Source organism: Pempheris klunzingeri, chromosome 7, assembly GCF_042242105.1.
Source record: "Pempheris klunzingeri isolate RE-2024b chromosome 7, fPemKlu1.hap1, whole genome shotgun sequence".
NCBI lineage: Eukaryota > Metazoa > Chordata > Actinopteri > Acropomatiformes > Pempheridae > Pempheris > Pempheris klunzingeri.
In genome coordinates, this window is record NC_092018.1 from 5,130,111 (window position 1) to 5,153,898 (window position 23,788).

General features: G+C 39.2%; 3 protein-coding genes across 4 annotated transcripts; 2 read left to right on the forward strand and 1 right to left on the reverse strand.

The window, feature by feature from the left end:
• The first annotated feature begins 10,324 nt into the window (after positions 1-10,324).
• LOC139204250 (prosaposin-like) lies at positions 10,325-13,426 on the forward strand. The gene is made up of 9 exons (XM_070834234.1): positions 10,325-10,380; positions 10,756-10,878; positions 10,970-11,101; positions 11,202-11,282; positions 11,368-11,551; positions 11,652-11,794; positions 12,068-12,148; positions 12,471-12,581; positions 13,077-13,426. Exons 1-9 carry the CDS (start codon positions 10,357-10,359, stop codon positions 13,113-13,115), a joined length of 918 nt encoding a protein of 305 aa, XP_070690335.1. The 5' UTR covers positions 10,325-10,356; the 3' UTR covers positions 13,116-13,426.
• Positions 13,427-13,604: 178 nt separating this feature from the next.
• Positions 13,605-18,683, reverse strand: LOC139204249 (ubiquitin carboxyl-terminal hydrolase 39-like). 2 transcript variants are annotated; one of them, XM_070834231.1, is made up of 14 exons: positions 18,631-18,683; positions 18,214-18,286; positions 17,805-17,883; positions 17,596-17,694; positions 17,381-17,513; positions 16,824-16,976; positions 16,509-16,734; positions 16,303-16,377; positions 15,927-15,994; positions 15,282-15,470; positions 14,872-15,014; positions 14,537-14,672; positions 14,307-14,393; positions 13,605-13,818 (listed from the first exon to the last, which is right to left on the reverse strand). In XM_070834231.1, the coding sequence occupies exons 1-14, from the start codon at positions 18,631-18,633 to the stop codon at positions 13,765-13,767; spliced, it is 1,518 nt and encodes a 505-aa protein (XP_070690332.1). In that variant the 5' UTR covers positions 18,634-18,683; the 3' UTR covers positions 13,605-13,764. The 2 variants fall into 2 exon arrangements, with proteins under 2 accessions (XP_070690332.1, XP_070690333.1); XM_070834232.1 differs by lacking the exon at positions 18,631-18,683 and having other exon boundaries at positions 18,214-18,366.
• Positions 18,656-20,888, forward strand: LOC139204252 (UPF0561 protein C2orf68 homolog). Its single transcript, XM_070834235.1, has 4 exons — positions 18,656-18,854; positions 19,673-19,788; positions 19,875-20,020; positions 20,116-20,888. Exons 1-4 carry the CDS (start codon positions 18,745-18,747, stop codon positions 20,236-20,238), a joined length of 495 nt encoding a protein of 164 aa, XP_070690336.1. The 5' UTR covers positions 18,656-18,744; the 3' UTR covers positions 20,239-20,888.
• The last annotated feature ends 2,900 nt before the right edge of the window (positions 20,889-23,788 follow it).

Below are 23,788 nucleotides of genomic sequence, written 5' to 3' on the forward strand. Positions count from 1 at the left end.
GCTTACTTGTAGTTTCCACATAGTTTAGTCGTTTACAAAGAGGTTGTATTAGTCATGACCGGTGTGCTCTCCTGTTGTCCACAGACTCAACAATCACAGATACAATCACAGATACTCATTTCAAAATGTTAATATTAGCTTTAAATTAAACATTTGAGACGCTTTCCAAACTCCAGTTGCAAGCACATGAACACTGTGTGTTACGTGGAGCTGTTAAAGCTTCTCTATACAACATTCAAAACGTTAATATATCATTTAACAACTATTTCCTATATAAAGATGCATTTGAGCTCAAGTTTTATTTGAAGGCTGCATATGTTTTATATGGCAATAGAATTTAACAGTTGGTTATTCGTTAGACTGAGTGATTGTACATAACAAACGGTTTGTTTATTTTGGTCTGAGATGCTAATGAGTGCAACCATATCGGTTCTGAATACATCGTAGAGAGAACTTTTGCTTTGGCCTGAAATGCTGAGGAATTTTAAAAAAGAGTAAAACATACTATGTCATCATTACATTGTCAGTGGATCCTCTGTGTTTGTCTGATGACCCACACATTGTCCTCATTTACTTTCTTAGGGATACAATCCAACAATGATTGTGGTTGTGTCGGGCGCAGTCTTTGCTGAATACAATGTATGAGAAGCCATTAATACACTGATCCTTCTCAAAACTTGCATCAATAGATTTTATTTATATTTATTTATTCATAAATTCATTTTACAGACTACAATCTGCTCAGAATCTGCTTTTTAGTCTACAAACTGATGAACACGGATTGTTGTTTATTAACTATTAATAGTTTGACAATTTATTTGCCTTGTTAATAGTTAGGTGAAGAATGACAGCGAGACACTGGTATGAATTTGACTCTATAACTTTTTATTGCTTTTCTTCAGGTTCTTTTTTAAAAGATGCAGTGCAACATCCTGTGATGTACAACGATCTCTAGTGGCTAAAAACTAATGGAATACACAACACTTAGCTTAGCATAAAAATTGGAAACAAGGGGAAACAGCTGGCTTCTCTCTGTCCAAAGGTAACAAAATCCACCTACCAGCACGTCCAAGGCTTCCTGTTTCCACCTGCGTTCAGTCTTTAGGCTAAGCTAAGCTAAGCTAACCTATGGTGACCTGGTTTCAAGCTGGGTGTCCCTGGGCCTGAAAAAACCTCTGTAGAACTCCAAAATGTATAAAATTTTAAATGTTTCCAGTTTTCAATATTCACTACCAAATTGTCCCACTTTTCGACATAATTACAATAATAATTATTGTACTATACTTGTTTTCAACGCTTCATATAGACATTTATCAAGTTCTGTTCCACTCATTAACATAAATAATGCACCACCAGTATGAATTCAACACTGATTGTCTGTATGTGTGTCAACTAATCAATGTGTCGGTGACAAGGCTATTGCTAGACTATGATGCTTGCTGCTCTTTCTGACCACTAAACCTGTGGGTTTGCTAATGGTTAGCTGTCATGCAGAATTGAAAGTCAATGTTTGCTAAAGAGCTCCATGACACAGCTTACTACTTCTGTAGTAAAGTATTTGGCCACAAAAATGCTGCGCTTTTCAGTCTTAGAGTCTGGTTATTCGATCCGTCTATTTGGTAAAGTTACAAAGAATACTAAGTGTAACTTGAACCATGTTGACTATTTGTCAGACATCAGTTCCTGAACATAGCAGACAAAAGAACATCAAAACAAGTAGTCAGATTGGTATGTTGATACTGTTGTCTGTCTTCCAGGTATTTGCGGTTAGTGTAGTGTCGTGTGTGTGTGTGTGTGTGTGCTCAGTGCCTGTAAAAACAATACTAATACAGCTTTCATACAGACCTGTACATAATTAAATAAGAGAAAGAAATCATTCGTAACTTTCTCAAAAACATTTATTGTTAAAAAAAGAAGCACATGTTCACGTGTCACTGATATAGTCAGTACATGACATGAAACATGAAAAAAAAGTGTACAGTAAAAATGTTCCTTGCCTCACTTACGGGAAACATGGGAGTGTCATGTGGTTGCATGCTGCTTCATTTACTCCGACACATAATTGGAGCTGTTTTCAGGAAATGTCAACTGAATGGCCCAACCTGTACAACATCTCTGCATCTGGAAAATGCTGTTTGGCCGGCAGTAGTATGTGGGTATTCAGCAGGTGCTGATTAAAAGACAGATGCACGACAAAAGGGAATCTATCACATGTTATGACGACTACAAGACCATTCTACAACAGGCTAGTTAAAAAAGTGTAATTATCATATCAATTTCCATCGTAGAGTAAGTCTGCAATCATATTGTGAAAATCCCCTCAATGCTGCAAAAGGTCATGTAATACAGCATGTAATTACAGCACATTGCAGTAAACTGGTTGTTAATTTCATAAAAATTACAAGCCGATGTAAATGAGAATTTAGAATCATTCACGATATAATTTTACATTTTATGGAGGACAATTTAAACACATTTTGCACAAATACATGTTTTTTCTTATACTCTAATGATATACTAAACTAGTCGTTCCCAAACTGAGGTCAGAACTGTAATGGCTAACAGGAAGAAAAAAAAAAGAGTTTCAAGATAACTTTCACCTCTTCTGGGCGCTATAACTGACTAATGGGGAGGAAAATGATATAGAGATATGATTAAGATGTCAGATTAAGATAAGATAAGATAAACCTTTATTCGTCCCACATTGGGGAAATTTGCAAATTTGCAGCAGCAAAGAACAAGAACAACAGTGCAAAGATAAGTTAAACAACAGGTGCCTATATAAGTAGATATAGGTAAGTAGTAGTATAATATAAAATAGACTAAAAAAGCTGTGCAGTATATACAAATATAATAAAGAAATTGAACTGTAGTAGAATGGATGAAGTGATGAAAGCTCTTTAATTTTGTATTCCTAGATAGACTCTTCTCAGCAGTAAGCAGGGGTCATTAGTCATATTGAATGGGATGGAAAAGAGCACAATCCATTATAGCCTGGTTTGTTTATTGATCCTGCATCAAGAAATATTGTATTTAACTTTAAAATTACAGTGGTAAAAATATACTACCAAAACCAAATCCAGCAGCCCTTCACATTTATTGTTGTACTGTATTGTTGTATATTGTTATATGTCCTGGCTAAAGACTTTGAGCAATGCTCTTTTATACAATGCATTTAAAAACAACATTTTAATACCTCAGTGACATGAAGCCTGAGTCAAAAGGTTGGTATGTTTCGGCCAGTGTTGACAAAATAATGCACTTTGCATTGGGTAATCCTGTCTCACCTGGTGTACTTTTATTTTATCTTATTTCTAAGTCTTTTTGTTGTTTCTTTGTATTTATTTGCCTTTATTTCCTCTTCTCCATTGTGCTGCTGGTACAGGCACTTATCATTTCATAACTTATCTTCTCATCGCATTGACTGCACGAGGAAGTGGAGAATAGCCAGGGTACCTGTGGTCAGACAGCTGACTGCTCCTTGCAGTAAATGAATTATAATGGTATGCAAGATGATTGTTGATGAGTGGCATTCAGAGGTAATGAAACATTGAAGGCTATGAGTGATAATAGAGAAATGGTTTTTACTGTGGTTTAGACTTCGCGCATGTTCTCCCTCGTGGTGTGACTACACAGCACAGCACATGCTGCATGAAGCAAAAGGAATGTTACTTTTAAGTCTTTGCTGACGGTGACTGAGCAGAGGTACAAGCTTTTTTCACATCATGTCTTTGTGCTCTGGAAAGACGGAAATATTGAAATATATTGGCGAGGGAAAATGTATGTCCTTCCAGTAAACACCACAGACCCATGGACTACCACCAGCACATTTCTATAAGTATCTCAATATTAGACTCACATACGACGCTATGAACAAACTTAACATACTGGACAGGACTCTGTGTCATGTAGCCGGCACTAAGGGCTCGGTCTCCTTCCTCTGTGATACTTTACAGGCTGTTTAGTTTTTTCCAACGGCAAAATGAAAACAGATCAGGATCAACAAGAACTCAATGTTGTAATCTCTGAAGAAGCTTGGTAGGCAGTTCTTGATTATATTCACCACAATTATATAAATGCCAAGCAAACTTTAACACAATTCTAAGTAGTTCACATACTCCATAATTTAAAGTCAAGGCTTCATGGCATGTACCCCAGCACCTCTCCTCTGTGTGAGAAGTGTAACAAGGTGGAGGAACACTGGTCCTGCCAAAAGAGAAATTCCTTTTGAACTCTTGTATGTGACTATATATCCAGCGCCTAGAAACGATCACACCAGATCCTGTTCTTTCTATTTTTGGATCACTGACATTTAACCCTTTCATGTATAGAGGTCACTACAGTGTACAGCTATTCAAAAGCTGTTTTCTTGTATATGCATGAGTTTTGATGGCATAGTTGCACATCAGCTGCTACAGTAGATGTTACTGCATCATCTCATGCACTGCTACCCAGAGGGAAGACAGTGCAAGTGAAAAAAAAAAGAGTGAAACCAAGATGGTCGACAGACAGCCAGAAACACCAAACAAGTTGCTAATTTCTTTCTGTCCAAACCTTCTATAAAAAGAAACCCATGCAGGAAAGAAAAATATGGGGACATCAAGTAACATCTAAGGAGTCAAGTATTGATTTTATATTGGGAGGAAATTATGATTAATCACATGTCCACTGAATTGTACATCATGCATCAATAGCTAGATTTCAACTACTGGACATGTAAATATATCTTTATAAAATTTGGATTGAAAAAAAAAAAGTTCAAATCTTGTTTTTCAGGCCTAAAGATGAATAAAAACACTTCTTCATCCTGACTGAGGTTATCGTGATTCATGCATGAAAGGGTTAAGCTGGTGTCTTTGTTTACCTTTACTTATTCATTTTCTCATTTGGTAGCTAGAGGTGGAAATTAATGAAGCATAATGAGAGGAGCCATCCCACAGCACCTGTCCAGAGAATGGATGTGTCTTTATGAATAACATAAGGACAGATTTTTATGCTACTCCTGTATGTTGCATGCTTTAGACTGCTTTGTCCTTTCTTATTGACGCAGCTTATATGTGATGCCATAAAACAAATATAAGAAGAAAGAACATAATGATTTGCTCGTCTTCAGGTACCTCCAGGGTGTTTCAGTATTATAAAATGTCTAATTTGTCACCCTCAGCTAATCAATTATAAAAAAGTAAATATAAAGGGAAGGAGATGTAGCAAATGTATTAGGAGTTACAGAGCGAGTATGAAATGCAGAAACATTGTGGAAATTCCTTTACCTCCGTGTCACGTTTAAGCACTAAGAGATGATTGCATGAGCAGTAAGTTCCAACACTTAGTCATCACTGTGGATGTCTTGACTCTGTTAATCTTATAAACTTATGAGTTATGTGAATACGCCCAGTGAAGTTGGGTGTTGGCTTCAACTAACACATACAGACATTTATTGTGATAAACATTTGTTTACTCATATTTTCATGAGAATAGGTAGTGCTCTGCTTTCAGAGTGGCTGATGAGATGCATGGATCTGAAATGCTCTTTAACTAGAATCAGCTAATTTGGTGGTTAAAATGGAAGACATAAGAGATTCGTGAACAGCGATGCATTGAGCATTGTCTTATCACATGAACTCAAATCCTTCAGTAATGCAAGCATTAATTGTTCTTTTGTACTCTTTATTAAAAGTATTACTCTGAACTCTTGGAATAGCCGTCATGGTGGCCATTTTATTTGCACAAAGGTAGAATAGGCATGAGAACAACTGAATGTGTGTGAATATGTTTAATTCATCTGAGAATAACTCAACAGGGTGAAACTGTTGATTATTAAAGAAAGGACATTTTGCAAGCACTTGATTTAGCCAAGAAATGAGCTGGAAATTTGAAGGTGCATCATTTAGAAGCATCTTTCATAATGGAAATTATGATGCAGGTAAAACCCTTGTTGGTCTGAATGAGTGTTAGAAAAACAAACTTTTTTGCTTCTTGTTTATTTTATGCTACAGCTGCAACAACACAATAGAATTTTTGCGAACAATGACGTCCGGACTAACAGATCATTTCAGGTGCCCCATGAAAGACATAGTTACATAATCATGCTTAAAGGATTTGTGTGTGTGTGTGTGTGTGTGTGTGTGTGTGTGTGTCTATAGTCACCACTAGGCCAAGACAAGTTCAGCAGGTTTGTACACTAATGGAAAGCTGACATTTAGAGCTGTTCAACAGTAGTTCGATGACAGAGACACCCTTAAACATATTGCAGTGCAGCGACATGTAAACTATGGGCTAACGTCACTGTGCTGGTTGTAGCCACAACCGTACAGTTGCAGGTTTGAGGACCGACATCTTACCACATTTTCATTTGCAGTCACTTTATATAAATTACATAAAACACAGCTAATTTGTTTAGTTCAGAACTTCTTTATATTTATTTTTGACAATGCAATGATTCTGGATGAAGTGCATGGGTTACATTTGTTTGTTATGTTTCCTGTTGGTTTACTTAAGTTATCTTGTCTGACATTTTGTTTTTGAGTTACCTGGCTGCGATAAAAGATGGGTTTGAGGGTGGAGCCTGGTTTTATCATACATTGCAGATCTCATATCTCATTTTATCATGTGTGTTAGTTGAGTTAATGTGTTATTTTGTCAGCTTCATCTTTTAGTAGAGTTGTGTTCCGGTTATCCCTTTTAGGAGACCTGTAATTCTGTTAATTGGTTTTGAATCTTTTTGGGGGGGGGAATAAACCCAGCGGGCTTCTTGGTCTACAGCAGTCAGAGAACTGAGTAGACCATAATTTGAACAAGACTACTGCGTTTGACTGCATAATATCTCACAAATAACTGCATATGTATGTTTTCTGTTTTCACGACACTGTAACATTTACTTGCTTTAAGTCCAACACGGTGAAAGCAGGGCTGGGCACACTAACGTCCAATGCAAGCATTGAATATTAAAGTCGAGTTGTCGGTCACTTGGCCTTCCTCTGGTTAAATGTTTGACTAAACGAAATCTCAAGGATCATAATGACATCAAGTGCAGGACACTTGTGCCTTTTTGTGCAAGTGCACATGGGAAATGCAGTCCACCATAGCAGGCCCAAACACATCACAAAAACTGAAGACAAATCAATACAGAAAGCAAGAATACAAAGCTAGTAGAGACGTATCAGATAATCCATTCATAGATGCAATGCTCTGTTCTTAGGGATTATGCAGGAAGCATCAAAGCTATGCACCCCTTATTACTGATCAGGTACCTGGGAGTCCACATCACTGAGAGTCTGACACGGCCCACATCCAAAGACATCTTTACGAATCTCTCTGGAGGACCTAAAGGCTTTTTTTTCACTCTTTGCACTAGAAAGCATCACATCAAGGGGAACCACCAACAGTTTTGAGAAATGCTTTGTTTAAAAAGTCTTTTAACCCTTTCATGCATGAATCACGATAACCTCAGTCAGGATGAAGAAGTGTTTTTATTCATCTTTAGGCATGAAAAACAAGATTTGAACTTTTTTTTTTTCAATCTAAATTTTATAAAGATATATTTACATGTCCAGTAGTTGAAATATAGCTATTGATGCATGATGTACAATTCAGTGGACATGTGATTAATCATAATTTCCTCCCATTATAAAATCAATACTTGACTCCTTAGATGTTACTTGATGTCCCCATATTTTTCTTACCTGCATGGTTTCTTTTTATAGAAGGTTTGAACAGAAAGAAATTAGCAACTTGTTTGGTGTTTCTGGCTGTCTGTCGACCATCTTGGTTTCACTCTTTCTTTTTCACTTGCACTGTCTTCCCTCTGGGTAGCAGTGCATGAGATTATGCAATAACATCCACTGTAGCAGCTGATGTGCAACTATGCCATCAAAACTCATGCATATACAAGAAAACAGCTTTTGAATAGCTGTAGACTGTAGTGACCTCTATACATGAAAGGGTTAAGTTTTATCGTATAGTTGTTGTTTTTTTTCAGCTTTGATTTGTATGACACATTACATTTCAGACCTCATATTGCTGGTGTATGTTACAAATAAACCCTTTTCCCAAGCCGAGAACTGTATATTTCCTCAGCTCTGCTGCCATCTGTTGGTGCCTTCAGGAGCCTTCGGGAGCCTTCAGGAGCTGTCACTCTCAACACTACTAGTGGACTTTATTTCAATTTAAAAGAACTGCAAATTCATTCAGACATATTCCTCTCTGATAAGACCATATACCACATACAGTCTGTACTTCCGACATTCAAACTCTATGTGCAGCAAGCAGTCAAGCATCCAAGTAAGGCTAAATATTATTTGATATAACCACGCACAGAGTTCAAGTAATAAATCCAGTGTCATGTGGACATGTGTTTTCTCTCTGTTATTGAAATGTTGATTTTTTTGCAGTTAAACTGTGGGGAATTTTAATACTACTTTTAATACTACTTATAAAAAGGCCAAACATATAATACTGTGTGCCTTAAACTTGTACTAACAACATTATATGTAAAACTAATTACCGAACACTGGATTTGAATTAGCAATAATAACTGTATGACTAACATTATATTAATAATAAACTGTATCACCTTTATTTGAACTAACCAAGTGACCTGTGAGTGAACTAATAACACATATAATCAACCATTAGAACCATTTGTGTTGCTAACACTGGAAGCTCAGTTCTTACTGACAATGTATGCACTGTTTTTAATCTGCAGGGAGAGACATATTAATGCAATGCACCGCCACAGGGAAGAGCCATACCCCAAAGTTGATAAAGAGGGGAACAAGCACTGGCCCCAGGTTCTGAAGGGTCAGACACATGATGTTTATGTGGGATGTTTATGGCAAGAAACCACAAGCACGCTTACATGCACTACTACACACCCCATAAACTACATATCACACCCAGTACTGGGAGCTCCAGGGACGAGGCTGGTGGGAGGCCGTTACTAGAACAGCAGGATGAGATAGCTGCAGGGGAGGGATGTTCTCAGAATGACTCCATTGTAAGAAGCACACACACGATAGGGAAAGGTCACCAGGGAGGATACTTTGTTACAGGTACGGCTGCTGGATGAAGGTCGTGATGCCAAGAGGCTGGGACCAGCCTGTGCACCAACGAAGGGAGGGCCAAGCATAAATCCATGGCTACTCCCCACCTAGTCAACCAATCAAAAATAATTGTATTCTTGCTGGAATGTATATACTGTTATATGTGTTTCGGGGCTCACTCTGGGACCTGTTGGCTACAGACTAACAGCTTGCTGACTTTTCAGAGCTCAGACTGAGTCCTTGGCCAAGCTCAATACTTATTCACACAGAAAATAAAACACCTTAAATGAGAGAAGTTGCCTGTCCTTCATCGAAAAAAACGAGCATGCGACAAAAGTAAACAGATGGTATCATCTGTCCACAGGCTGAAGGTCAGTTTATCCAGTTAGTATCCTGCACTTCACTAACAGTGTATTGAAAGCGTGACCAGGAAGTAACCAGTGATATTTTTAGGGAAGCCTTTAATAGTTGATACGCGCCTGCGCATAACATCTGCTCCTCTGATTGGCTGATCCCGGTGCGGCCAAACAACCTCACGTATGTTATTATAGACCAAATCATCTGCGCTGCATATCGTTTTCTGCGCCTTCACATAATGACAGCGTCTGGTCTGGTCCTGGTGATCCTCGCTGTGTCCCTGTGGCCCGGTAAGATGAAGGTTTACCGACAACCGTTTTAATGCCTGCATCACTGTCACCTGACTGGTCGCCATTAAATCTGTTGTTATTGATCCGGTTGTTGTCGTGGAATGTATAACAACTTACAGTCGTAGCTAACATTATATTCTGACAGAAATATTCAAGATAGTTACACCCTTTCTCTCTATCCCTCCATCACTGTCTGCGTCCTCTCTCCTCCTCTCTGGGGATTTAAAGGGGACACCAGGTTCATCATAGAGCCCATGTCATCCACCGAGCAGAAAGCTCTGGTAAGCCTGACTTTTATTTCCTAATGTTATCACTGTTTGTCAAATGTTTCAGCGCACTAATATGTGAACTACAGTCATTTCAAAATAATGCATTCACATAAATCCACACACTGAACCTTATTTTAATAAAAATGGCAAAGTCACTTTTTCTTTTTGCAGGTGTTGAAAACAGCACAAGTCATTTCATGTGTTTATTAAAGATGTTTTTGCCACCGTGGTCGATCCACATTTCATTACATCAGTTTATAAAAAGTGCACGAAAACAGACAACTCATTGTGTTGGCATGGACGTCTCGAGGCCTAAATGATCTTCTCACTGTGTCTTCTCCTTGTCAGACACTGGATTTCTGTTCAGAATGCAACCAGATCGTCCAGCTGTCTGAAAACATGATTTCCAGCAGAGATTCAAAGGTGACTCCTCGCTCACTGCAGTTTCGCTTTCATTTCCCTTAACTGACCACTGTGTGCATGGGCCAGGGTTTTGTGGCATTGGTTGAAAGTGAAACTGCCTACCACAGCTGTGATTCCTGCAATGTTTTGTTAAGTTAAACTTAAAAATGGATGTTTATAATGAGATGGAAGGAGAAGAGGAGAGAGAAATTTCAATATTGAAATGTCAGGGTGTAAAAATATGACTTTCATCTCATACGTTTAAGATTGTCAAGCTGTTTTGCTTAGTACTTTGCAGATAAATAGTTAAATTGGTGTCCATTTGTGTAGAAAAACAGTTAACAGTCAAGTATCTTTGCCACACCAGACAATACACTAACTACTGTGCTCCTACAGGAGATTGTATATGAAACCTTGCATGCTCTGTGCCAACGCCTCCCAGGAGAGCAGGCATCAGAGTGTGATTCACAGGTTAAGACTTATTTGCCAAAAGTCCTGCAGCAAGCGCCTGGTCAGCTGGTGAGTTTAGCCTCTATTCAGGCTGTGGAAACAGAATAAATACTTTAACTTTCTATGTTGACCTTTAATGCAAAGTAACATGTTTATGTAGAAACCGGGGGAGACCTGTAAGGTTTTTGGACTTTGTGCTGCTCACATGGAGGAGGAACTGCTGAAACTACCCCACCACGCCACTGATAAAGACACATCCAGCTCTGCACTCAGCACAGCCACCGGCACCAGAGTGAGCAAGAGACAGCAGAAGTGAATGTTAAAACGGATGTTGAAATTCAGCTTTTTATGCTTCTTGCTATAAACAGTCCTCAATCTGCTCTTCTCCCTAGGAGCAGTTCGGCCCAGTTTGCAGCCTGTGTTTGTTAGTTATCAGGAAACTGGAGACCCTGCTGCCCAAAAATATGACTGAGGTGACTCTTATTCACATCAGCAGCTTATCGCTTAGCGTACATCATATCGCACATAAGCCACCAAGTTCTCTCTCTTGCCCTGCAGGGTGCTTTAATGAAGCTCATGGACGAGGTCTGCGATCTCATACCGCACAGTTATATGGATGAATGCAATGACTTCGTCGACAAATACGGCACACAGATAGTCGAATTCCTCTTATCGTCTGCCGCTCCTCACACAATATGCTCTCTCTTGCACCTCTGTTGGTTCGAGGAGCAGCATGTTCCAGGTCAGTCACATGTTTGTATTGAATACATTTGGCTGTTGTTTATTGGTTTGACCCGAACCTCACACTTGCACCAACACTTTTAACACTGCTGATTACCCAGACGTGCTCCTCCCCTCGGACTGCGAGTCGTGCCGCACGCTGGCCGTGCTGAGCAGACTTCACCTGGGTCCCAACTCCACTGAACCTCAGACTTCCTCTTTCCTCCAGTCTGTGTGTGTCCATCACCCCAATGCCATCCCCAAGGTCTGACCCTCAGCTTCTATTAACACTGCAGTACTGCAGAACTCCTGACTGACAAAATCCTTCACACATCACTATAACGGCTTGAACCGACCAACATCTTAATGTAGTTATGCCTCTCCTTGCATACCCTTTCTTTATATGCCTCTATACATTTGAATGTATTGACTCTCCTTGTTTATTGCTTAAAGTTTACAGTGATAAAGTGATTTAAGCAATTAAAAAAAAGTCACACTAAGAAAAGATGCATGATAAAAACTGTCACGCTCTTTTCAGTGTGAGGCCTTCACCAACATCTATGGCTTCCGACTGCAGAAGGTTTTGGGAAACCAGATGGACGCTCCACATGCTTGCGAAGTAAGAATGAACACATGCACACGTACAATGGCCCGTCTCACAAAGAGGAATTTATATCCAGTCTTCACACAGTATTACAGATCCACACAAGGATTTGTGTGCAGTAAATGGTATTTATCTACACAGGGGTTTACGTTAGCACACTGACTGACATGAAGTTTACCATCACTTGCAGAAAACCAAAAAATGTAGAAACATTAGTTGATTTTCTAATAATATTCAACAGGGCGTCTCTGGGCCATGCAGCACCAATTGTGAACACAGTGTAGCCACTCATGAACACGTCTCACACTGGGGACCTTTTGTCTCATCTGTCTTGCAGAGAGCGGATCTGTGCGGTGCCTCGAGGAAGGTGGAGCCGCTGGGAAAGAATCGTTGTTCTTGGGGACCAAGCTACTGGTGCAAAGACATTCAAACTGCTCAGAAGTGTGGTGTAAGTTGATGTCAGTATAATTGCTCATGTAGCTGGTAAAAGTGATATAAAGGTCACTTTTCACAGCCATCAGAGAGAGTTTGATAAACTCTCACCTTCCTTAACAGCTGTTCTTCCTCTTACATTGTGTCCAGCTTCTCTTTTGTAGAATTTTAAGCTGTTGATTCAAGGTTGTTCTCAATGTTTAGTTCCATGATAATTGAGTATATATTTATAGTAATCAAGCAAGACAACTGTCAGGGTCTGCATGGAGAGTCAATATGGTCTCTCTGCAGAGAACTTGGCGGGCATGAGGGTTTAATGATTTTGCCAGTCAGAACTGATATTAGACGTCACAATTTTGTCTTTGAAAATGTTTAGAATTTAAGTAATTGGCTGAAGACGCACTGAAAACCTATTTCTCCCTTAAAAGGACTACACACCATTTAAGCACATAAGTATCTCCCCTATAATTTAGATTTGTTTCAAAACCCATTTCTCTGTTTTTGTCTGCAGAACCAGGCCTACTGTGAGAAATACATGTGGAAGGAGTAAACCAAGCTGCCTGCAGCTCAGAGAACATCTGCAAGAAGAGCTCTCTTTTTACAAATGTATAATTCCACTGATCAACTCGTAAAGTTTTCTAAATTAGTGCACTGATCACTGGCTTTTTTTTATTATTATTTCAAATTCTATTGCAGTCAATCTGCAATAAATATTCATCATGAAATATTCCAGATTCAGTATGAGACATCAGTCTCTGCAGGAGTTAACAGGTTTGTGAACAGTTATCCAGTGTGTTGCTGTATGTATATGGAAATGTAAAAATATTGTCCATTATTACTTGGGATGACCGCTCAGTATACATTAAAGACTGATTGGACAACTGACTTCCCAACAAAGCTGCATCTTTTGTATCGTTATTGCTGTTTTATGACCCCTGGAGCAAACCACATACTCACAACAAACTCCTAAAACTACATTGAAATTTAACATACAGACAGAAATAAGTCATAATAACCACATAATAAAAAGATAAAAAAGTGAAAAAGACATTTACATTTATTTCCTTTTTTGTGGCTATGAACAAAAAGTCTGGACACTTTCCTGTCACTCTCATTCAACATTTTGTTCATTTCAATCACGTAAATACCCAGTTCATCTCCAAAATGGTGGCAGCACTTTGAGGGAAATACTGTCTCACTTACACCCCTGTGTGGTTGTTTGTGTCATCGTCACTCTCTTGTCTCTTCCAGATCTAGTAGAGCAATGAAAAAAAAGATATGTTACAAAAATGAGCACTTTGCAAATCTACGTCTCCTTTTTAGGTTTAAAGACCGTTTTACTTTACAATGATTTAAAGGTCCTATATGGTAGAACAGAGAGAATTAATTAAATTCCCTTTAGCAGCTCTTCAAAAGGCATTTTACACTAAGGGAAATGTGTTTATATCACTGTTCAAAATCCCGATAAATTTAATTTTTTACATGTTTTATTTATCTATGATAGGAAAGGAACTTGTATGTTGTAAACAGTTACACTGGCCTATCATCTATGAATGTAAAATCACTACAATTGCTCCCTAGTATTACAAGTTAATTAGTTATGCCATAATCAAAGGCTGCAGCTTTCAGTGGTATTGTAGACTTGTCTTTTAAAATCTGAAACATGTATGAGTTTGGTGTGAATCCCATCAGACAACATGTTCATTTTTTCAGCATTCACAGCATGTGTGGGAGAACTTGCCTGGATGTAGGCCTCTGACAGTGTGATCATCTGAGGGAGAATGTCAGTCACCTGCAGGTCCTGCATCTCATACCACTTCCCAGTTCCCTGATTAAACACATAACATCATTTAAACCCATAGTAACATAACATTGGCTTTGTCAAATGTTACTTAATGCGTTTGTTAGGTTGTTTGTAGTAATGCCACCACAAAATCAAGAAACGTTCAGAAATATCTGACTGCAACCTACATGATGAAGAACGTGTATTCTGTACGCTCCCTCAGTGGGTTTCCCATCATGCACTACGTTGGCGACAAGGTTATACGTTGTGTTCTTCTCTGTAACTTGAGCTTCTTCTGTCAGGTACTCACGAAGGTCTACATTCCTGTTGAAGTGACAACATGAACATGTGAATATTTACACTGAGGACAAAATAAACACGTGCGTGTCATCACTTCCGACAAGACTTATAATAATAGTAACAATAATTATTACCATTCATTACTGTGATGAACATGCACTTCATGGTTCTGTCAGGGACTTTGATCAAGGCTACGTAATTGCAGAGTGTGAACAGCACTTACGTGATCGGGAAGTTGACAATTGTGGGGTTCTTTTCCACAAAGAAGTTGTTCTTGGTGAATCTTTTGATGCAAAAGATGAGGTATGGAGGCAGTTTGGTCAGCTGGAACCTTTTGAGAAAATTCTCTTTGTAGGTTTTGTATTCCTGAATGACAATGAGACAGGAAAGTGTGCATAAATATTTTTAGTGCTCAATTGAAATGTGTAAAACATCTATAAAACACTGTTGCAATAATTACACATTTTGTTTTAGATGTGACTATGTCAGAATGAATTCACCCAGTTCCTGGGCCAAAAATACTCATCACCACCAAGGCTTCTCTGTAAAGATTACTGTGTTGAAATGTTCCTTTAAGTCATTTTTTTTTTAACATGTTTTATTTAAGACAAGACGATGCGAATGAGTCTGTACCTTCTCTGTGCTGCCATTGAACTTCCCCAGGATGTTGAACAGAGGGACTTGTGGGATAATGAGCTGCTCCTTCTCATCCTTGTACAACGGAGCTGTTGGGAGGTCAAGGGTCAGGAACAAGAAGGTGGACTCAGACATCTGCTCCTGGTACTCCTCTGTCACAAGCAATGCCTCTTTCTCCTCTGGCAGCTGCAGAAAGACATGAACTGGCTGTCAGCAAAGTTTGATTTGACAGCATGTAGACTCTTTTGCTCTTTGCCTTTTCATCTGGACAACATAAAGTCCTCAGTCACTTTAGACTATTTCTATTCCTCCTGACTTTGCTTTTCATTTGGGAGGCTTCAAAGCATAGTTCCAAGTATTTAAGATTGTCTCAGAGAAACTAAATGGTAGACACCTCAAAATCAAGCTTAATCAGAGAGAGCCTTTTATAAAATTAAGTGCCAAAAATCAGCTTTGATTTAACCTTCATTTTGACCCAAAATAAGCAAAAAGGAAAAGCTTTTAAGCATATCACTATCTACAATACCCTTTGATCACATCATTTATAAATAATTCATGAATAAATATGAGCTATTCTATCATTAACAATGAATAATATTCCAGGTGTTAATTAATCATCTAACAACATTACAGGAAACTTACTAAATCTGGGTGTGGAAGCTTCTTGGAGAAGATCCTCATGGAGCCTTGAAATGCTTTTGTAATGATTGCTATGAGGACAGACAGAGGAATGAGGAGAGAGTTTATTTCACATTTTTCTAATAATTAATATATTTCTTTATTTCACGTGTTCAAAATGTTAACTGTAAATTAAATTCAACCAAAGTTAAATAAACAAAATGCAAGTATAATTTACATTCGCTCAAAAGCTGTATTCAAGGGAACTCTTCAGCATAACACATTTACTATTAATGTGGCAAAAAACAATCTAAAATTTAGATTAAAAACTTAAAAATTCACTATATCACGACCTAACAATTAGGAATCCAACCCCTTTGATGATTCTCCCTGTACTCACATGTTTTTTTCTTTGTGCCTCCTAGAGCACCATGCAGCGCATTCAAGAACCACGTCATGAAGTCCACAGCATCTCCTGCAGAACAGTAAACAGTCGATCAGCACCACAACCTGGTTTCCATAAGGCAGCGTGTCTTAAAATCCTACTTGGGATCTGCAGAACTTAATATAGTACAGTACTAAAAATTCTGGCTACTAAAGCATTACCTTGCTTGGTAATTTGGAAGTTCTTCTTGCTGCACAGCACCACTGCCTGCAGCATCTCATGGGGAGACACGTGGGCCTTGAAGTTTCTTGGATTCCAAAGTTTGCGCATCAGCTCACCAAACCTCTGCACCAAGAGGAACATGATGTCCCCCGGTGGCCTGCGGATTCCCCTGTAGTTTTCCTCCTCCAGGAAGTAATTTCGCAAAGGTGGAACATTGGAAAAAGCCTAGGAGCAAGACACAAATATCAAATTGTTGAGATTATTCAAAAGCTGTATCAAGTCCAGATGAGGCCCACTTTGGTAGTCATTCATACCTGTAACACCACATTGGCATAGTCATTGGCTTTGATGTTGTTGAGCCCTACAATGCCTGGCAGGTAGGTCGTACCATCGTAAGCTCTGTACAGCTTTCCCTGCTTGTCCAACCCTGCAATGTGCTGCTTGGTGAAAGTCGGCCTCAGCACATACTGTAGAGAAAGTGTTGACACATTACTAACACACAATTACAGTTTCTGCAGTGCAGTATTTTTCACTCAGTACCTTACTATTGATAATGAGATACTTCAAGTGTCCAAAAAATAACAACTTGTGCATTACGCAGTCTCAGAATCTGAATATTGTATGGCTTTACTGTGACGCATCGTTTAAGACCACGGTCAGATGCCATTTCATTTATATCCTGATTTAACAGACTCTAAAATGTATCAATTTATAGCACAATACCGACACTACATTTATTAGTTACCTCTCAGCACTAAGCATAACAACACTGTGGGATGTTGGTTTGGATAGCACTGAACATGAAAGCTACTTCGACATTTAAGTGATATAAGAACATGCAATCAGCCTGAAACACCACAACTTTACTTACCGTGATGTCTTCTAGTGAAGAGTCTATGATCTCATAGTTGTCTGGCAGACAGTAAAACTTGAGAGTGTGCAAATTCAGGAACACGTGATGGGTAAACTGCACACTGTGAGTGTAAGCGTGGGACTTCAGACCTCTACCTGCAAGGAAAGAAGTTAAATGTGTAAATCAGTCCGAGCACAACAAATTGTCCAAAGGTAAAATGTCAGATAATTCACCTACCTTGAAAGTATTTCCCACATATAAGGCAGGCATAGACGTTGATGTGGGAGAGAGAGATGGAGCAGAGTTTCTCAAAATCAAAGTCCAGCACACTCCTGATGGATATAAACACAGAACTGAGGATCAGTTGCGGATCTCCAGAAGAGGACAGGGCTAACTAGCACTTAGCACAAACATTAGCCATCCACACTCAACGTTATCTTGCCTGTTTATGGTGTCAAGGTAAGGACAGTGACGGCTTCTCCGGTCCTCTGTTACTTTCCCTCGCGTTATTTTGGCTGCCACTGCGACATGAAGCGAAGAAAATAAACAGTCAAACCAGAACGCGTTGTATCAGTTGAATATAAGCTAGCTAGTCATGCTAGTGGACCTAGCATTTAGGTTGTTGCTGGGAGATGTTACATTTAATACACAGAGTGAATTAGAGGTTTGGTACATTTGTTTAAACGAGATAAAACTACAGCATAGCGATTCTCGTTGACCCACCAGTGTGTGAATGAATGAGACTCGACCTCCGAACAAAACTGAATCCACTTTTATCTGGCATCTAAGTTAGCAGCATTAGCTACCGGCTAACCAAAGGTAGCACAGCCGCTAGAAGTAAATAAACTTACCACCGTCTTCGTTGTCGTCGTCGTCGTCCACCTCAACCTCCCTTTCTCGCTTCAGAGACACCATTGCAGCGAGCTTAATGTTTAAACAACAGAGACGGTATAACTTTACTTAAGATAGATGAATGGGTCGAGCACCGCGCGTTAAAACTCGCGGTGGTTGTGCGTCGCAACTGCCAAATAGCAGACTAAAAACTAACCCGGAGTTTGAGGCTAGCTGCTTCGATTCTGATCCGGTCAGTGCCAAAACGATGTGATAACTAGCTGACCTTATAATGACATAATATGACTTCTTTCTTGTTAGTTTTGTAATTTATGGTAACTTTATATTTTGGGTGGTTAAACATTGAAAACCATGTGTATTTTTAGCTGTTGTTAATTTTTGAACTCCGGGAGTGTTACTTTTGGACAACAACTTACCATTAGCTAGCATGTAGCTTTTTGTCAGTGTCTCTGGATCTGACTGAGACTTGTTGCAACCATTAGCGTTATTAGCTCACAAGTACTGTTATCGTGTTGGACCTGTTTGTTGAAATGGATATTTTAAGAGACGATGAAGCGCATGACCTTAAATACAAACCTGGGGGCCGTTTGGATATGAGCCACGGCTTCCTGCACCATATCCGGAGGAACCAGATTGCTAGGTGATTTCCTAAACCACCGTTAGCCAGTGTTAGCCAGCAGTAGCAACACCTAGCCACAATATCTAGAGCTGCTACCACAACATTGTTAGTAGAAGTTTAACTGGTGGTGAGTGAAGGTTGATTGGTAGTGCAGGTAATGACAACTACATCTACCTTTACGCTCAAAGTGAACATAAGAAGGAAAACTCGCACAGGCCCACTGGCCAAACTTATCCTTCATTCTTGATTTTAGGTCACTGGAGCCAAACAGCATTTAACTGCATAGTCGGATGGAGAGTTGGCCTCCAGTTAATAGTCGAAATGATTCGGCTGGACATGAGACATACTTGATGGAGGGATAAGAAGTAGCTACAACACATTTTACCTCACACTTGACACGATATTTCTTCCATGTTTTGTTTTTGGTTGGTACTTTGGATTGGATTTTTAAGAGACTACAAATAAAACGTGCCTTTCTTGCTAGTCACTGACACATCATAGCTGAATGAAGACAACTATGCATTTGATAATGTTAAACATTGATTTGTCCTTGACGGTGCATTTCACTAAAGCAAGTATATGGAAAATAGATAATTATTATTGACTTACTACTCTTATGTTGAATGGTAGAGAAAGAACGGGGTTGCAATGAAGAAGCTTACACTCATCCTTACACTTGTTTTGTATAACAGTGTTTGCAATTTATTAAACTTATGCAGCAACTGCAGTTGAACAGGAACAAGATTAACTTATTGCTGCACTGCGTCTGTTTTTAAACACATATGGTACATTGTACACTGCCAGGCAATAATAAATGTTATTTTCTTGTCATTTTGAAGAGATGACTATGATAAAGAGGTGAAGCAAGCCAAAGAGCTCCAGCGGCGGAGGCACACCACAACCCCGAGACGACCCCGGAGACCCGATATCCAAGTGTACCATCCTCGACGCAGACGTAAGTTTGATGCAATTTGTTGTCACGTTTGTGCTAAATCCACAAGGTCCAGTGAAGAGAATATGCATATGGTGCTCATTTTCCAGATGGGTCAGAGCCAGGAGTCGGCGCTGAGGCTGAAGAGTGGAACGAGAGTGGGTCAAGCACAGAGACGGAGACCCATGGAACCGAACTCTTCTGGCTCGACTATCAGGCGGACTCTGGTACCATTACCTCCTTCCTTGTGCACAAGGTTAATACAAATCCCCTTGGCTGACGTTTTTGTCTCATTGGCCCATTTTACTGTGCTTTGGTCTTAATTCCTGCGTGTTCTCTCTGTTTCTAAAGGAGGATAAGCCTGAGAAGGTGGTGGAACGTGTTGCAGAGAAGAACATCCTGGATTCAGCCATGAGGGCAGCTCTAGAGGCTCGAATTCGAAAGGAAATGGACAAAAGACGAGACAAGCGCTGAGTTATATTCTAAAACAGTGGATTATAAAGACAGAGGGGCTACACGCGCAGAGAAGCAATACTTCATTTGCAGTTTGCTGCTCCTTCAAAGCATCAATGCTGTTGGGGGTATAATGAGGATCCTGGGACCATGTACAATGACTGTCAGCAGAGATCCAATATGATGACCCACAGTCGAGCCGTCTCCTGCTTTGTAAAGGAGAAGAAACAGCACTTATCGTAGACTGTATGGTTGGGAGTTAACTGTCAGGTTCATGTTTACCACATTTACTCACCTTGGACTGTTACCTCATACCCTTATTCATAATTTTAGGGATAATTTGTACACCTTCAAGTTTATTGGACCTATAAAATGATGTTGTTGCTCTCTAACGGTTAATATCAGAAAGGAGAATGTACTCTGTGACAGAGAACTCTGTTAACCTTGCTCCTCCATTGAACATGTCCTGTGTTTGTTGTGTTTACAAAGATCTAGTTTTTATAAACAAGATTTATACTTTTTTGGTAAAATGCTGTGAACAGAACATCAGTCCATCAGCGATCTTGTGTTTAGATATGTGAGAGTGTAGTTTTGTTTGAGTTTAGTGAATGTAGCCATGATAACGTGTCAGTGTGGCAACTGTTTTTTGTTCTTTTCAGTATTCTAATTTATTTTGGGATGTTGAAATATTTTTATTTTTGATACTGTAATATTTTTCGAGGATACAACTCTTTACATATAAATGACATATAAATAAAAGCCATTTATTATTGTCCGAGTGTGTCTGGGTGTGCACTTTAGACATGAACAGCCATAAAATGTGCAAATTTTTTCTTGTTGTAAAAGCATGGATTAATACTTTTTTACAGGATTTGATCACTTCCATCCTGAAACATGTATTGGTGGGAATACATTTAATATTGGGACAAAGTACAGCATCAATTTCAGTGGACTGATAGAAGTGCTTCACATTCTGTGCTCAGCAGGTGGCAGCATGAATCAGCGTTTGAGCTCTTTTGTGTCAAATGAGACTTTTGTCCATAACAGCGTGTTGCCAATTACTCTAAAGTGTCTCATAGTCCTGTGGGTGAGGACAGTTTAGGCAGTATTTGTTGAACTTGCACCACTTTTTACTCAACGGGCAGAGACTGGAGAACTAAATCTTGCATTTGCAGGATCACTGGCTTATAACATTGGGTGCTGCTTGTCTATCAATGAGCACCTCTTGGACTCTATACAGGAGATGAGAAGTTAGTCAGGCACAGTTTTTTGTGTCTGTGCACTCTCGACTAAACCGAGAGACATGCTGCTAAGCACATAACTACAATCACAAATGAGGTTTCAAACTTGATTAAAACTTGTTTGCAGTGCCACATACTGATTATGAACTTCATTTTTATATGACATTGCAAAATTTCATGTTAGGACTTTAAAAATGTGCAAAGAGCAGCCTCTCAGTACCACAAGAGGTTTTCTGTTGATCATGGCCTGTTGTGGTATCACCATTGTTTAGTTTCTTTTCCCATCCTCCAACCTGGAGGACTAGTTTGTGATAAGCGTGTGTGACTCAATTTTGTCTAACCTGTTTTTCAATTTAGGACAACTCAGCAATCAGCCAGGGGTGTTATTTAACCCTCCTCTTTCTAAAGTCTCTAAAGACACAAGACTGACACCTAATTCAAGATCAATGTGAGGTTCAGTGAGTCAGGCTCTGGAGCACAAGCATTAACAGAATAGCCCCAGGACACAGGAGTAACACAAATGTGTTGTTACAAAGTGAAACTTAGATAACAGCAGTGGTGCACAGGTTAATTGTGTCGGCACACCATCAAACGGATAAACAGACAAATCTTTCTGAACTGTGAAAGGTGAAAACAGAAAGTTCCGCCATCGTCTCCTGGCTGTGGAGGAAAACAGAGCGGACCTGACATTTGCACAGACAAGCAGTTGATCCACGCCATAGTAGGAGATTAATTCATTGTTTTCATTTATGCATGAAAATATGCAAACTTCATCCTCTGACCACATGACGGGCCAAGTGTTATGCAGAGCCATGTCAAGGAGGAGCGATCTCTGCTATGCTATTGGTGGAACAGAGGCACTCCCCTTCTGCTCGTTTCTCATTCCTCTGTTGGCATGTGAGTGTAGTTCTAAGGAGGGGGCACATTCCCACGTTTTATACTCTGCTGCCCATCAGATTACCTCCAGGTTCACCGTTGCTCAATTGGCTCTAAGTGATCCAATCACAGCTCACATCTTCACACCTTACCCCCTCAGTGTAGCTTCATATTAACAGTATTATTTATTGCACAATCTGCTGTTTTATAATCTAGCCCCAGGAAGTACCTGTTCTGGCACGCAAGGTGCATGTGAATATTGCCTAATATGTTAGTTGTTATATATCTCCATCTCTATTCAATTATAAATAATTGTAATAATTGTGCGTGATATTAGCTAGAAGAAGGCAGAGATATCTTTGTAGCCACCTTGAACCATCTGTTCTTTCTTACGAACAATTTGTACGTTTGAATTAAAATTGTTGTCTCACTGACAGTAGATGCTCAAATACACACAGCGACCCAATGTCCTCGCCAAGCCCTTCAATTTACATCTCTCCTTCAACAGTGGATACTCATCATCTTATCATGGCCTACCTCACGTTGTTCATTTTGATTTCTTTATTGAGATATTAAACTTTTCAACAGTTTACACATGTAAATATTGTAAACAAAGTTCCACTGTTTAAGTACGCAATATCTGCTGGCCATTTCTCTGTTTGCCCCTCTTGGTTTACCGAGTTATGTGTACTTTGTAGACCAAAAGTATATATATACAGTATATATTTACATCCTCTAATATATTTACATCCTCTAATTTGTTTGCTCTCTTGTAATAGCCCCGGGATACGGTCAAGTCTTCCTGCACATCATCTTGCACTGTCTCTCGACTTCTCTCATGTCTTTTACTCGCTTGTATTTTTTTAAGCAACTAAACTGAAATATTCTTCTTTGATATGCTCACAATAATCTAATGTCACAAAACACACTCTGGAGTATGTATGGATCAACATGTCTACCTCACATTCTCATTTTGGACTGTTTTTGTATGTGGCTCTTTAAATTTTCTCAGCCGAATGATGTAATGCAGTTGATGCAAGCTACACACCATTTGAAAGAATTTAGGCAGGGTTGGGTTTGAATCACAAGTTGAGTCAAACTCCACTTTAATAACAGTTAAGATACAATTTTAGATCATCACCAGATCTACTAAAAACACAGCTGCGCAACAGTGGAGTTGGTAATGATGCAGGCTGATTCCAAGCTGCCTTTGTAATCCAATGTACCAATGTAACCTTCTTTAATGATTAGTACAGGAGATGTGTGTCATGTGTCATGTATTCAACACACCTAAATCATAAGAAGCTCCAAACAAAGAACAACTGGTTGAATATACTCAACATATAGATGGCTCATTATGTTTTATTGCATCGCGTAATACATATTTAAAACATGTAGTGCAACATTTGGTACTGTACAACAGTAAAGCCACATGAAGTTGGAAGGTTGAATTT